Source organism: Alligator sinensis, unplaced genomic scaffold (genome assembly GCF_000455745.1).
Source record: "Alligator sinensis unplaced genomic scaffold, ASM45574v1 scaffold151_1, whole genome shotgun sequence".
Lineage (NCBI taxonomy): Eukaryota > Metazoa > Chordata > Crocodylia > Alligatoridae > Alligator > Alligator sinensis.
Genome location: NW_005842534.1, coordinates 811,676 through 828,443, shown reverse-complemented (window position 1 = coordinate 828,443; position 16,768 = coordinate 811,676). Strand labels below are relative to the sequence as shown.

The 16,768-nt window shown below is 42.3% G+C and overlaps 1 protein-coding gene across 1 annotated transcript in view; it reads right to left on the bottom strand.

Annotated features, from left to right (window-relative positions):
* The window catches only part of KNDC1 (kinase non-catalytic C-lobe domain containing 1), a 164,597-nt gene that overhangs the window by 31,501 nt on the left and 116,328 nt on the right, over nucleotides 1-16,768 (bottom strand). The window contains exons 13-18 of the mRNA XM_025213522.1: nucleotides 14,642-14,735; nucleotides 14,299-14,461; nucleotides 13,333-14,213; nucleotides 13,107-13,251; nucleotides 8,894-8,982; nucleotides 2,866-3,275 (exon numbers count right to left, since the gene is read on the bottom strand). Of these exons, the coding sequence (XP_025069307.1) occupies nucleotides 2,866-3,275; nucleotides 8,894-8,982; nucleotides 13,107-13,251; nucleotides 13,333-14,213; nucleotides 14,299-14,461; nucleotides 14,642-14,735 (1,782 nt within the window). The remainder of the gene's footprint in view (nucleotides 1-2,865; nucleotides 3,276-8,893; nucleotides 8,983-13,106; nucleotides 13,252-13,332; nucleotides 14,214-14,298; nucleotides 14,462-14,641; nucleotides 14,736-16,768) is intronic.

Genomic DNA, 16,768 nt, shown 5'->3' with positions numbered 1-16,768 from the left:
TAGGGAAGGGGGAAAGGGGAGGGGAAGGGCCTACGTTTTGTGGGCTATATCATAATGTCACCAAAAGTTGGAATGCTAACACTGCTCTTCACTGCCATGAGGCATAACACAATTTTAGAGCAATCTAACCAAGCATATAGGGCGTGTGTGGATGAAAGGGGGACCCCAAATTGAAGCAGTGGGTTTTTAAAAATACTGCTTCAATTTAGGGCCAATTAAAGCCCTGTGTCATGCACACACCTGACTTACCTGCCTCTCCAGCAGTGGGGAGGGGAGGGTGAGCTGCTGGTGGGCGGAGCAGTCACTGGGCTGTGTGGAGGGGTGGAGGGAGGGCTGGTGCTTCCCTCCATGGCAGCGGAGCCCCCCCCCCCATGCCCCTTCAGCAGCATTGGGCCCCCATGCAGCTCAGGCAGGCAGGCTCAGGGGGCAGGGGGAATTTCAGACTCAAAGGGTTTTTTTCCTCTCTTGGGCAGAACCTGCCTTCCTGGGCTACTGCCAGGCTGCCTGCAGGGATTCCTGAAGAGTTCTTGAGCTGCATGGAGCCCAGTGCTTCACTCTGCAGCTGGAAGGGCAGCATCCTCCAAGGAGTTTTAGTTTGTTGCGCCCCAATTCATTTAAGGCGCATTATGCCACCAAATTTGCTACAGTGGCTGTAATTAATGTGCAATATGCCGGCAAGGCATGCAAACACTGACACCAATACAATGCAAAAGCATTTAGCCCACCTTAAAGTGTCATACACACATGCCCCTCATTTCATCTACACATGACCATAGATTCTAGAAAAATGGATCTTTAAACAGAAAGAAGCTTTCCTATGAGTGTGAAGTGGTCCCTGAGTTAAACACCACCCAGTGGGCAGAAACACAGTCTGAAACAGTTATGTGGACTGTGAACATCTCCATTCATCTCAGCATGAGATTTTTATTCCTCCTTCTCAGTGCCAGTAAGTGAGCCTGTTAAAAGCATGAAGCATGCCCATTCTCAGCTCTGCACTATATAGTTGGTGCATGCTTCTAGAACATCTGTTCTCAATTCTCCAGAGAGAGGGAAGGTTTCCCCAGATCAAACCTGATGCAGGGAAAGGGTACCCCTCAGATTCCAGCTCATACAAGAGAGAAAAAAAGTTCATTGCTTCCTGAAGAGAAGAAAAACCTAGGAGTGCCACATGTGAGGTGAGGAGGCAAATGGGCCAAGCCAGTGGTTCATATACCTTGGTCAGAGCTTTCCAATTTCCCAGCTCATATGAGGAACCAGGAAAACTGGCTTAGCGCCCCCTGCCCTAGAATGGTAAAGGGTAGGTTACATCCCAGTTCATATGCAGAGGAAAAAGAATGTGACAGACTCTCCCAGATCCCTACTTCCAGGGTGGGGTGGGGGGGATTTCAGATATAATAGAAAGTGGGGATCCCCCCCACAGATCCCAATTTTCAGAAACATATACACACTCACATACTCACACATTCACATTCAGCTCATCTAACATGGATAAATTAGTGAGACCTTTGGCTACTCTGGTTGTACATTCACAGTGTAACCTATTTCATAAAGAAGCTGATGACTATCTTAAAAATATAACTTTTTCCAGAAGGCTGTGTTTAAATTTTGTTCCCCAAGGGATAGTGGATGCCTTGTACTAGAAGGCATAAATTTCTGGCATTTGAGATCATTTTATGCATAATCAGAGCCACTATCTGATCTCAAAGTGTGCACAGAAAAGTTGGTAGAATTTACCAACCTTAAGAAAAGCTGTTTTTGGAAGGCTGTGTCCTGCAAACTGCTTCGTCAAACAACCTTAAATAAGGCCCTTGGTACATGTTCACGTCCAACAGCTGCAAGTCACTAGAATGTAGTGACCTCTTAAAAAAACATGCTAGGACAGGGGTAGGCAACCTCTGGCACGCGTGCCTTGGAGTAGACATCAGGGGAGTTGTGAGGGGCCTGATTCTTGTTGAGGCAGTGCAGCCCCAGTCCCTTCCTGCCATCCGCCCTGAGGCACATGTGCACCGGCCGCTGGCAATGAGCCAGGCAGGGGCTCAGTGGACCTCAGCGCAGCTGCTTGCAGCCTCCCTGCCACCTGCTGCAAGCAGCCTGGGCTCCATGGTGGGTGACAGGGACCTGCCCAGAGCCCAGGCCAGCTGTGGCAGGCAACCGGGAGGCTACAAGTGGGTGTGCCGAAGTCCGTAGAGCCTCCGTTCAACTCTTTGCTGGTGGTGGGTGCACACACACCTCAGGGCAGACAGTGGAGAAGGGGCCAAGGTTGCACTGCCACAACAAAGATGAGGCCCCTCCTGGCTTCCCCATCATCTACACTTGGCATGCCAACATCTTACAAAATTGAGGCTGCAGGTGTTTTCGGCATTCTACCCAAACAAAAAAAATTACTGACCCCTGTGCTAGGAGATAAACCTCACTTGAAAGGAAACAACTTTTCCAGGGGCAATATGTAGGGAGTGCGGGACTTCCGGAAGTGGTGTGGCTGCTTCCACGGTGAGCGAGATTGGCCGTGGGGGACCCCCCTGGTCACCGACTCAAGAGGCACCAGGCACCCATGAACTTTGCAATGCTAAACTACACTGCTTGAATATGTATGTCTGTTTGTGTTTTAAATGCACTCAGTAAGTATTAAGTTGAACATGCAACTGCCCTAACAAATAAGAACCCTACTCTGCAGAACCTCCTTTTCCCAAAGCATACCAAATTTCAGGACAATCCAAGCAAGCAAACACTATGATAGTGTTTAGAAGTAATGACCTCTCAAAAGAAAGGGGTTCTTAACTTTAACTGCAGCAGATATGATAATAAGTCTTATCCAGGAAATATTTTAAAATAATTTGAATCAGCTTTAAAAATCAATGTACTTACCACTTTTTTAGCTTCTATATTTTGAGAGTCATTTACTTTCTGTTTTCCAAGTTTTTTCACATAATTGTAAACTTCTGAATTATAACATTCAGCTCCATAAAATACACTGCTCCAACCAGGGTTCCAGCTATTAAAGTCAGTTAGGTTGGGAGGAATAGGGTAGGTATTTTCAGCTGCCTTTCTTGTAGTCTCCTCCTCTTGCTCTATAGTCTCTTCTGCCAAATCTGGACTGAGAGAATGACCATTGCTTTGTAAACATTCTCCCTCTGTTCCTATTTTTAATATAACCTTCTTCAGCTTGGGTTCCTTCTCAAAATTATCTGGTGAAAGCTCATCCAAGTCCATTTCAGCAGGTGATATATTTGTAACAGGCACTATCCCAGTGTCAAAGGCCACCTGTTTTTCTTTTCCTTTCAAAAAGAACAAGAAAAGCAAAGCAAAGAAAAGAAATAGGTCATTTGTGGAAGCACATTTTTTTTGTTAGATTTAAATGCCATACATATGAAAGGCAATTTTCATACCACCTGTGCCCTGTAACCAGGGAATTGTAAGTCCGCCAGATAATTTTAAAATGTCAGTTGCCATGACAACCACCACCAGCTATTTTAGTCATATTCTCTGTAAACTTGAATCACCCATTTCTTGTTCTGTTCACCAGCAGCGTGGCAATACTTTCAAATTTATAGTATTTTGTGATTCTACCTTGTAAAATGTTCAGGTAAAAAAAGAACAACAACAACAACAAAAAACACCTGCAAAAATTAAAACCTGTTGTTTTAGAAATTTCTGTAAGATGCAACAAAGATGTACTCTGAACATGCATAGTACAGAGGTTTCAAACAAAAAAAATACATCATAAATACGTCCACACTAGAAAATAGCTTAGCTGTTCTACGGAGATGTAGATTGTAGCCGTGTTGGTCTAAGGACATAGAATACAAAACCTACATACACATCTCCACCCCCCTCCCAATTACAATACCCCACAACAGTACCATTAGCATTCCTAGATCTTACAGCTGCACCTCCAGAAATGTAATATATCTCATCCAGTGCAACAAATGTCCTGATGGAAAATACATAGGAGAGACCAAACAACAACTGCGCACCAGAACGAACGCACACCAGAAATCTATTAAAGACAAGAACACCCAAATACCGGTGGGGACAAATTTCTCTCAAGAAAACTACTCTCTCTCCAGTCTCTAAGTTCTAATCCTCAAAGGGAATTTACAAAACACTTTTCACAGACGAGCCTATGGACTTCACTTCATCAACATCCTGGATACAAAAAAATGTGGACTAAATATAGACACTGGATTTACGACACACTATAACCTGCCTGACATCCGACTCCCCAGGTACCTCTCCACTATTTACCTGCTGCATTCATCACACTCCCTCCCCACCACCCACCAGCCTGTCTCTCACCCACTGACTCCTCAATTTACATCTTCACTGACTGGCTTTCTTGCATGCATACCAGTCTCTGGCCTCTTTACTATTTATTCTTTTCAGGAAGACCACACACTAACTGCAGATGCTTCCTCAGCCTGACAAAGAGTTTTTAAACCCAAAAGCTTGCTAAGAAATTTTTTTCCAACTATTTAGTTGGTCTAATAAAAGATATCAGATTTACCCAAAGAACCTCATCTGCCTTAGCTGTTCTATTGCTCTTTTCACCCACACATCCTTCAAGCTCTTTAGTCTATACACAGAGGACCAGGTCACCCATTAGGGTCAAACCGCAGAGAATAAGTTAGAAGAGGTCTTTACAGTACTAAAATTACCTTTGCACAGCTTAGTCCTACATGACTCGAGTTGTGCTAGGGCTTCTCTTACAAAAGCTTCTCTGAAGCAATGAAACGATAGTCAGAGGTTGGTACAAGGTAGGTAAGGTCTACGCTGATCAAATTGCTTCCTTTTTTTCTTGGTGCAATCTTTCAGGGTCAAGATTATTCTAGGTTTAGAGTCAAATGACAACACATACCACACAGGAAAGCCTGACTCAATGCATGTAGTCATTTTGAGGCAGCAAAAAAAGCTTAATATCCCATGACACAATGTAATTGTGAATTTATATATTTTTTCCATTAAAGGCTGACAGACAGTAGAGGAAAAACCTTTCTGGTATCACACCCACCCTATCTTTGGCTAGGCAGGAGAATTAGATTAGAAAGGGATCAATTTATTGATTCTTTAAACCATAGAGCATGTGCAGTCACACACATAGTTTGAAAGAAGTAATGAAGCTTAGGAGCTTTTCAAAACTGATTTTTTGAGGATTGTATTTATGGCTTCTGAAGCAGTTTGATGTCACTCCTAAATAGATCAGCATATTGCAAAGTACAGTTCGCTAATTCCATGCGATGGACAATTACGTGAACTCCAGTGGAGATGAAAGAACTGCAAAAAAACAGGTATACAACCACATCTTTTTTCTGAGAGTAATAATTATTCCTTGTCATCCCTGCAAGTTAGCCAGGAGAAGAATACACAATTATGCACACACAAAGTATGTCACATCCCATCACCAACACCTTCAGCTTTTCTTTGCATCTTAAATATTTATTTTCTATATATTTTCCCTAGATGCTTCAGGTTCCATACTTTTAGCTAAGATAGGGAAGTAATAATCGTGCAATACACTGGTAAGACTACTGAATACTATTTATGGCCTAGCCTCTCACATACCTGTTTAAACGAATCTTTCTTGACCAGGTACAGAGAGGCTACCACAATAATTGGGCAGAATGGAGAAACTAGGGATGCACCAATAAAGATTTTTTGGGCTGATACCCGAACGAGTCATATTGGCCGATACTGATCCAAATGTCAATATGCAGCCCAGGAACTTGGAGAGCAGCGTCTGGCTGGTAAGTCTGGTGGGGGGAATGGGCGTGGGGGAGGAAAGGGCTTGCGCATCTCCAGGGAAGTCACGCGGGGCATGTGCCCCCTGGATCTGTGCGTGGGGTGAGGGTGGGCTGCCTGCTTGGGGCTGAGGGCAGCACCAGGCTCTTCCTGGCAGAAGAGCTGGGCCGGGCCTGTGCTTGGGGTGGGTGGCTATGGTGGTGCTGGGAGTGGGGGCTACAATGTGGCTGCAGCCCCCCTGTCAGCGTCACCCTCACCCGCCCCCCCCGGCCGGCCCCCGCGCCGGGGGGGGGGGGGGGGAGACACACTTGCCCTCCATGCCACCCCTGGGGGTGCACGCAGCAGCCGGAGCCATCCCACCGCATCTCCTGGACTTACAGGTCACAGCTCTGTCCTGCACCCGGCTCTGCTTGTGCAGTGCCTGCCCCTAACCCAGCCACATTCCTACTCACTGTGGGGGCTTTGATATGCCCCACCCATGCCCCTTCCCCCTCCTCCCTGCCCAAACTTACCAGCTGGATGCAGCTCTCCAAGCTGCCAGGTTGCACTCCTGGCCATGGGCATGCTGCAGTTAGTCTGGTCAGGTACCTGCATGCATGCATGCATGCAGCATTTATTGGTGACATTATCAGCCACATCAGCCAAAAAAAGCCAATTACTGATAACATCAATTTTCTTTTTATCGGTGCCAATACATTACGGACTGATGCATCAGTGGGCATCTAGGAGAAACTCATGCAACAGGAAACTAAGAGAGCCTGGTTTGCTTAGCCTAGCAAAACAAAGGCTAAGAGAGGCTATGATTCCCATCTATATCAAAAAGGGTAGAGACCAAGGAGGGAGAAGACCCATTTGCCCATTTTAAGTTCAAGGAAAAATGGGTACAAACTGGCCATGAGAAAGTTTAGGCTGGAAATTAGAAGTCTTTGGTATGGTAACTGAGCCTTCCTCTATTTTGAGTTCAATTATTGGAAAATGACTGACTGAAATATTTTATAAATAGGCACCTTTAACAATAAATATTGATGGGAAAAGGTGCAAGAAAAAGACAAAGGACAAACTAGTCCAAACAAAAAGGCCCCTGGATATAATCATGGACTGTGGATTATAATTCAGGAGAAGTGTGGGACCAGAAGTTAATGAACCAGTATGGGCATACTGAAACTTAGTGAATGAATGAATAAAAAAGATGGACATGGACTACTCAGTGCATCACCCCTCTTTGGAATCCTTAGAGAAGGAGACTAAAAGAAGAATTCTCAAAGGAAGGTAGTTGACCACTCTGCTTCACTCCAGGGCCTCTGTACTTTATCTGTTCACTTCAGAAGAACTATAATATCATGATACCCTGAGCTGAGTTGCATGTATAACAATCCCTAATGGGCCAACATGAAGACATGTATGACCCTGATCTTTTTTTCCCTTATCTTCCTTCCTTCCTCTGATCTTTGTGTCTCAGCCTTTTCACTTCATCTTTAGATCAACTGTGCTACTTAGCAGAAGCAGAATGGGAAGAAGTAACTTTTTTCAACTTAAAGATCAGTTAATGAAAAGCACCTGACCAGACTAGCTAAAGGATGCCTCAGACCAGAAAAAAAAGCCAGATTCCAGTAATGACAATCAGTATGACTAACCTACTGGCCTGGGGCACCCACGCGTGATGGATCAGCCACTTTATAATCTGAGATTAATGAGCAACCTTTTCTCTATCCTTTTTTCCTCTTTAGTATCTGTCCGACATGTCAAAGACAGGGAAAGTGACTATCACGCACAACATGGAAAGGGTTGCTTTGACAACATTTTAACGGACGTTTTCTCTCTGAAGGGATTTAGTTATAAATTTGATCAAGTTTGTTCTACTTATAATCACTTGGTTTCAGTACCAAAAATACGCTATATCTTGTTTCTTTTTCTTTTGTGCATCTTAGTCAAATTTCCAACTTTAGAGTACTGTATTTACTCAAATGTAAGATGAGACCCTCCTCACCCATGTAAGGAAAAAACTCCTTGTCTTGGATTCGAGTGCCATGTGGGAGGGGATGGACAGGTGGCCACTGCAACTCTGGCTCTGAGACTGAGTGGGGGAGGAAGGTCATTTTAAATTCAAAGTCATCTTGGATTTGGGCAACTACTGTATGCATTTTCTGCTGTCTGTCATAGTAGTAAAGGAGCTAGAAGTCTCTATATTTAGACCTCCAAACTTTGTATAAATGTTTAAAGTTAAATGATGATTGCATCATGTTAATATTTTGACTGTATTCATTAACTCTATTCAATAGAATTAATGGGGCAAACAACTTTTAAATTCAGCTTGAAAGGTTTATAGATAGGATTTACGTGATGTGGTTGCTTGTGATAGTAGGCAACTTGGCTAGATAACCTAGAAGATCTCTTCCCATAATCCTATTTGTTGATTCATTAATACCGTTCTTTATCACAAGTATTAAAATGGTCACTTAACTCTGGCAGATTACAGCATACTGTTTAAGAATTAAGTACAATCCCTTCAGCCCTAAGCTTTGAAAGAAATATATTTACTTTTAATTGAAAGTTTCCTTGCTAGGTCACTTATTTTATTATCCAGAACAACTCCTTTAACTCTGTTAGGCCATACTGAGCAGACAAGGTAATAACAGGATCAGATATATTAAAGAAGAATCAGCATTAGTTCACCTCTCAGTTAATCCTCAATTGCTACAGTAGCCCATAAGGAATTACAAGCATTTACTAATGTGCTTGGCTCTCACTGGAACTAAACGTGATATGCTGAGCTGATTAGTAAGATTGTTGTAATTACACGAGATTCTCTTCCCATCAAAGCAACCCCCAGAACACTTATTCAAAGAAGAGGAGAATACAAAAAAGCACATATGGCAGTTAGCATTTCAAGAGTTTTTCAACATTCACATAATGCCTCAGTAAGTAACAATAATAACTTGGCACGGCAATAAATGACATTTGGTCTGATCCAGGCTTGATAACGGATGACAACCCTTCAGGGTGGTGACATACAGAGTAGATTTTCAGATGCATTGTCACAACCTCAAAGGTAAATGTTGTCTTGCAGGCATAATATAAACACCAACCCCCTTAAGCCCTAGCTCTTGGTGGATTTCCAGCTCACACAAGTATATACTAACATGAGGTCTTGTCTCACCCTTTGTCTGTCTGCTACTAGCCAAAAAACTGTCTGTCTTCAAGTGCTGGAACATGTGGCCACATTTTGAATAATCTGTTTCAGTTGTGCTGAAAATACAAGCAGATGGAGAGCAATTAACACTTCATAAACTTAAAAATGTATTTAAAGAAAATAGAAATTTTATAGATCATAACATTTTATATGCTAGGACTTCTTCACATTTTTCTTGAATGAAATATACTTCTGCATATTTTAGGCTTTGCTACTTTTAAGAAAAGTCTTCAAAGGCTTTATTGATGTCAAAATTCACTGGATAAGGTGCAATTCTTTGACTATCACTTATACTGTATAATGTTGATCAAAACCCTACCAAAACCATGAAAATGTATTTAAAATAAGACACATCATTAGACTGCAGACTGTCTCCAGGCAATCATAGGATAAAGCTTCAGACAGCAGCCTGACATCAAGCCATACCTCAATTAGAGTAAATCTAACTTTTAGATGAAGACAACCTAACCAATGCTGAAAAGACATTTGCCTATCATCCTTCACGGTATTTACCTTGTACCCTGTAGATACGATTCTATTTCTATATAGGTTGCTGAAACAGGGGGCACTTCCCAGGGCCGGTTTGATGTCAGCCTGCCCACCTGTCTCTGGGCTAACTGCCTGCCTCTCTCATCTGCCATGCCTTGATGATAAATGATGTTACTCAGGTGGGAGGCTGCCCATTCTGAACCCTGATGTTAAGGGGAATATCTGCAGCTCCACTCTGCCCCTACACTGTGGCCCAAGCCTCACAGATGGCATCTCAGGCAGCTAAGCTTAGCTGTACCCTTCACCCCATTAGCTGCGGTCTCCCCTCTAGGGACCTTTGGCTCCCCCTTAGGCACTGGCCCCATCTCAGGCCAGTCAGGATCCTGAGCCTCTTTGCTCTGTGGGCATCCCTCGTGGTGGGCCCCCGGCCCTTCTGACCCCAGCATGGACCAGTCAAGGTCCTTTGGGACAAGTCTAAGAATTTTGCCTCCTTTTACCCTCACAACTCTGCTGGCAACTGAGCCACAGGCCTTTCTAAGCTCTCACAGGGTCTGGACATTACCCAGCTAGGACTGTGCAGGAGCTGGAGGTTATTAGCCACCCCCAACCTGCCTTTTACCAGGGAGGTTTGTGGCCCTGGCATTTCACAGGGCTGCCACGCCACTGGCACCCCCACCAGACCTCCTGGCAAGGTGCAGTTTTGGGTCATGCCCAGGACCTGGAGCCTCCTCCATCCCCATAGCCCCAGCCCATAGACCTCCAAGGTGTTCCTGAGCCTCAGCTCGGCTGACTGGTGTGTCTCTCATGGCTGCTAGCAGCAAACAGCTGATTCACCTTATTTATAGCCTGCTTGCAAAATGGCCACTGCAATCAAGCACCTGGCTGCTGCCTGCTCTGGCCCTTAAAGTGGCAACAATGCCCTGCCACAGTTGCCTTCTCTTTATGTTCTGTTCTTTTATATCTATCTCTCTTCCCTGCCCACCCCATTCAACTGTACCCTTTGCTCTCTTTTCCAAAGTTTCTTTCCTCCTCCAAAATGCTTTAGTCCAGGCTGATCATCAGGGTACAAAGGCAGCTGCTGCACATTCATTTTTACCCACCCTATGCTTTTTGATTCTGCTTCTCCATTCTAGTTCCCCCCACCTCCTTCAACAGTTTATATTGGAATACTGTGACTAGGACTTGCAGATGAGGCCATATGTGCATCTCTCTGCACTTTAAGTAGGAAAGAGTTTCTATTTTGCTATCTACTGAACAGCTGAGGTATGGCCAGTGCATGGCTAGAAGAATTGCCAGGCAGATACAGGATGTACTAAGTGACGAGGACATTCCAGGAATATATGGAGACTAGATTGCACAGGTTAGGTTATCAGGACTGTTATAATGTCCGAGCTATCACACCAATGGAAAATTCTAGCAAGTTAAGATATGCAGTCATGTTACCCATGAAGAATACTTAGTATAAGCTATAGCAAATTTCCATTCTTGAAAAGTATATTTTTTAATGTAGTATCACTTGCAGGAGGGCCTAAGTTATTAATTCTAAAATTATGATACTCTTTGTTTGGATGGCTAAACAGTACCTTAGAAAGATATCCTGAGGTTATTCTTCAGTATAATCCAGAAATTGGACCTCTTTTTTAATATTGGTTATGGGCAATAATATTTCCCTTTCTTCTCCTCCTTTCAAAGGCTATACATTGCTGCAACAGCTTACCTTGAAGATGACCGCTTCAGAAACCTCAAAAATCCTGTTGTAATAACAGAGTACAGCATGCCTCCACAACATTTCAAGCTGGGATTTTTCAAAGGCACTTAAAAGGAATTTAGAGTCCAAATCCTACTAATTTGCAATAGGATTTAGGCATCTAAAGGCCTTATAAAATCCAAACTCAAATGAGTTATCAAGCCAGTATGCATTATAGACCAATCCATTATATTTCAGAAGTTTTTTAAAGACAATTTCTCTTACTGAAACAATTTTCTAGATGACAGGTACAAAGCTTCCAGATCAAGACTTTCTGGTCGTTATCATGGGCCACAAAAATAAGGAAGCAACACATGCCATATTGAAGTTAAACAGTACGCAGTTGCCCTTGATAAGGATGTTTTCAAAATGTGGCATTCTTTTAAGCTGTAACCAACAAGGATGTTATTCAATTTAAGACAGAAATGTGATGCGAGATGAAATACTAAAAGGAGGTGGAGGGGTGGGGAATTTATCAAGACTGTATTTTCTTGCTTCATAGCCTCTCCAAGGGAACATTAAGGATATACACTTTTAGGAAAAGTTAAACCACATGTTTCATTGATTCTGTGTGTATACAGATAGCTAGAACAAAAAAGAAAAGCCAAGTAATTTTATTAGGTAACTTAATGAAATTTTTAGCTTGCATATTATAAAAAAAATACAAATAAACTAGAATGCTCAAATTACACAGTAGGAACACTATGCTTAGATTTGATTGTACAGCATCTTTCAAACAAGAATATCAATGTTTCCACAGGCTATTCAAGGCAATTTATGTAAATTGGGTAAAGCAGGTCAAAACGTTAAAAAAATCTGCAGGTATGTTAAGGCTGAGGTGAAGAGAAGCTCAGGTTAGGAAATATCTTCTTCAAAGCCTTTAAGCACATGCTTAACTTCAAGCATTTAATTAAGTGCCCTGCTAGTCATCAGAGCACTTGTGTAGGTCTTCAAGCTCCAATGACTTTAAAGACTTAAAACAAAGCCATTTAGGGTATTTGTACACATGACAGTCATCATAAAATAAAATAAAACCTGAGGACTAAACATTCATCACATGTATAAGTGCCCTTAAACTCAGGTGCCTTCATCAATCAGTTTTGGCTGGAGAAGGAACAATGATAGGGAGGAAGGGAAGAAGGAAGGGAGGAATGGTTACATTTCTTGGGTCAGTCAGTCAGGCTGAGAAACTGCGGGATCTTCCCCGCTGCTCCCTCTGACAGCATTGATTGGGGACGCCTGACTTTGCTGGATCAACTTGACATGTACCTGGCATTGAAGGACTATCGATAAGTTGTCAACCACGTGGGAATTCTGTGTCAATTTGTCTGTCTGTTTTTATTATCATTGCCAATTTTTAACTTTTAATGTTATATTGTCTGTTTATTAGCTTAACTTTTTTATTAACTGTTATACGTGTAAACCATATTTTGCTGCTTAAACATATTTTTGTTGCTATTTTGCTGCTATAAGTAAAATTTATCTTTACTGTTATAAGTGAAACTTGTCTTTGCGTCACTCCCAACTCTGCCTCCTCAAACTTGAACCAAACAGCCCAGTGGCTGATACAGTTGCAGCACCCAATCAGCCTGCAACCAAATTGAGACACTCGCAGTGCTCAGCTGGCCTGACACATGATCAATTATGTAAATACATAAAAGAGAAGAGAAAGTGGCATGGTATATAAACAGGAAAAGCCAGAGAACAGGATGGAAAAATGACTTAGAGAAGTCATTGAATATTTGATGGGAAAGCCATGAATGTCTTAGAGACTGCAGACAATTTTATGCTGACTTCTGCTGTGTGCAAGAAGTAAAAATACACATGGGAAAAAGAAGATATTTATTCTTTCCTGCTTCTAGTTAAGACAAGCAGCTGAAATTTGTACCCCGAAGAAAAGTTACATGAAATCTCAGGCAGGAAGAAAAAGGAAGGAATGCTTACCTTAAGGGTGAGGTAGTTTTTCCATGTACAGCCTTGTAAAGATTCTCTAGTAATTTTTCATCCCAATACAGGTCACAAAACTTCTCAGAGATTGCATCACAGAAAATGTCAAACTTAAGATCCTTTAAGGTTAAAATATAGTTACCTTGTTCAGAAAAATAAAATATAGTTATTTAGGATTATTCTTACTATCTAAGATATTATGTATAAAGATAAACAAACATACCCATAGCAAAAACTTCAGCCCCATTCTCCAGATAACCATCAAATGCAAACTCTTCTTGTATAAGATGCACTGCTTTCTGTAATAAAGTATCCTCTGTCTTATTCTGCTGGGATAAGACTTCTACATCAAAGAGACAAGTTGAATTTTGATTCACTGATGCACATGACGTGTGTCCTGGTAAAGAGGAACTGTTCTCTACATTGGTATTATATTCCTTATGTTCTTGACAGCTGGCTTCAATAATTTGATTAGTTGTAGGCAGTGATAAACCATTGATATTAGCTTTCATTTTTTCATGCTTGTTCTGTAAATTAGATGGTTCACAGTTTTGTGGTTTATAAAGGGAGGAATTTTTTTCTAGGTTTATGTCAGTTTTATAATGTGAAACAGTACTTGAAAGAAGCACAGGCAAACTATGATAGCAATCATAAGCAATTTTTGATTGAAGAGGTTTATTTGGTATTTGTTCTGATACTGCTAGATGCACTGGTACAAGTGTTAACACTCTTGTCTCAAAGTCCTGCTCGAGCAGAAATTTATTTTTACAAGGAGTGTTAGATGGTGTAGAACAAGCCGAGGAGCTTGAAGAAACTGCAGATATAGTGTTGTTTTCTTGCAGACTGCATGAGGAACCAGATGGTAATGGCAATTTAATGGTGGAAGTACTAATGTTGTTTGGATTTTGCTTCTTTGAAAATATCTGGGATGAACTGCTTAGTATTTCTAAATCAGGCTCAGGTATTTCAGGAAGAGCAGCAACAACTGCAGCCTCCGTAACATTGTTTCCAATACCATCTACAAATACTGATTTGTTGGTGTCTATCTGCATTTCTTCTTTTACTTCCTTCTCAAGTTCCTCAGAAGTGGATGCAGGTGTCTTTCTGAAAACAAACAAAGTATTTCGTAAGGAGAGGTAGGTCAAAAGGTATGAATGAAGTTTCAATTTTAACTTGAGTATATACTAACTTTGTTATATCTGTATTTTGCTGCAAAATAATAGGCTTAAAGTGAGTTGCAGAAGAGGTGAATGCAACAGGTAATGTAGTCGTTTCACTGTTCAAAGAAATCTGACAAGGCACTGGTCCTTTAACTGCTATGAGCTTACTTTCCCTGGTAATAGGCACAAATCCTGGAAACACAAATAGAATTAGGTAAAACATAAACAATACATGCCAAATATAAATACAATGTAAATAATCTGTTTTGATTAAAAGTAGAAAAAACATTTTTGGATAAGTCTCTTTCAGTAACAGAAGTTACACTACACTGAAACAGAAAATAACCATTTAACAAGCAGCTGATTACTTACCTAGAAATGATTCTGAAGCATCCATTCGGTTTCTTTTATTTTTCAACTCAAAAGGAACAAACTCTTGAAAAGAGTTTACTTCTTCCTTGAAAGCCTACCAGCAAAAAGTGAGGTCCACAATTTAAATAAACAATGCAATTATTTTACTTTAACAGTGTTCAGCAAGTTAGTACAAAAACATTTTAATGTAATGCTTTATTATTTTGAATTCCTGAAATCTCCAAAGGAATAGCTCACTTGCACATGGGTTAAGTAAAAGTGGACGGGACAAGAGTCAGTAGCACTATTTGTACCAAATCCAGACAATCAGTCCTAGCGAAATGATGATTTTTATTCCCAATTCATAAATATTTCAACATCCAAGCCTATGCATTGTTTTAAAACTATTGTTGTTTCTGCTTATGCCTGGTGACATCTCATATTAAATCACGCAGTACTGTCTTCTGCTCTCTTGATGAGTAAAAGAAGGAAACCACCAAACAATCGCTGGACCTCTGAGTTTCTGGGTGATGACAGGATGGCTGCAGAGTCAAAGGAATTTTAAAATATGCTAAACCTTCTCTCTCTATGCTATTTGCCAAGGGCCCAACCCATCACTGATAAAAAGATTAGGTTATTATAGTAGAGTCTTAGATTTATTTTAATTTTTTTTGTGTACTGGGTTTGCAAGGTAATTGCACAGGGCATGCCCAAAACCATCAGAAAGCCTGAGACAAATCATCCCTCCGTACTTTTTCTGAGCTCCAAGAGGTGCAGTAAATTTTCTTCTCCTTTGCACTGAGTCCCTAGGGCTCTTGGGACTTAAGGAACCCAGTCCCCTCTACATGGTACTGAGTTTTTAACCATCGTGCCTTACCCATACAGTCCGGGGGTATTAAACTGATCAGACCCTATGGGCTGGATGAGAAGCATGGCTCCCTTTCCTGAGCTGGATTGGGCCTACAGACTGATCCCATGCACTGCATATGCCTTTCACCAGCCCTGAGTATTGCATGCAACACAGACACCTAAAATCGGATATAGTACTTCAGCATAACTTTTAAAAGCTGTGTAAGAAAAACATACTTCTTCCATTAAGCTAACGTTCTCAAGAGAACAATGTTAGCGTTGAGATATCAGATCTTTGAGAGCCTTAGTTTAGTTTTAGAGTATTGAAAATCCTTTCGCATTTTAACTCCTTTGTACTCAAAATATTTCATGTATTGGTACAGAGAAGAAGAGGGAAAGATTAGAAGTTTGTAAAAAATGGATCAAAATGATAAAATGAAAAAAAACATTTCTGCTACATACTGGGCATTTGGATTCTTTGTATTTGATAACTCACTGCCTTTCACTAGCTGTGTCTACACATGCATTTTCGCTGGCTTAAATTTACTGAGCAGTAAGTTCACAGAAGTTTAGGTCTGGAAGGGAACTCGTGAGATCATCAGGTCCAGCCCCCCTGCTCTAGGCAGGAAAGACTGCTGGGGTCAAATAACTCCAGCAAGGTGTGCATCCAGTCTCCTTTTGAAGATCTCCAGGGTAGGTGCCTGCCCCACTCCCGCTGGGAGTCTATTCCAGAGTCTCGTCACACAAACCTTACTACTGTGTAGTAAGCAGGTGTCACAGCGGGGTCCTGCAGGAGGGCCATGATCTCCTCGAGGCCCCCTTCCCATGACAAGTTGGCCCAAGGGCACCCTCAGATTCTTGCCCGGCACGTCTTTGATGACATCATATTTGGGAGGCTGCTTTATGTCTTCTTGGACACGGTCCGCTGTAACCTCTGGCCCTGTGGACTCCCGGACCCCTCGTGGGTCTTGTCCTGCAAACGGGTGCTTCGGGGCACCCTAGCCTCATGGGCTATGCGTGGCTCCTACCACCTCAATACCACGCCCCAAGCCTTGCAGATGTCACAGATGTTGTTCTGTCTCTTTCCGTCTCCGCGCCCTCTCTGGTGCTTGGGCTCTCCGCAGTCCTGTCTCTCTCCGCGCCCTCTCTGGCGCTCGGGCTCTCCGCAGTCCCCTCTCTCTCTCTGTGCCCTCTCTGGCGCTCGGGTTTTCCGCAGTCCCGTCTCTCTCTCCATGGCCTCTTTGGTGCTCGGGCTCTCCGCAGTCCCATCTCTCTCTCCATGGCCTCTTTGGTGCTCCG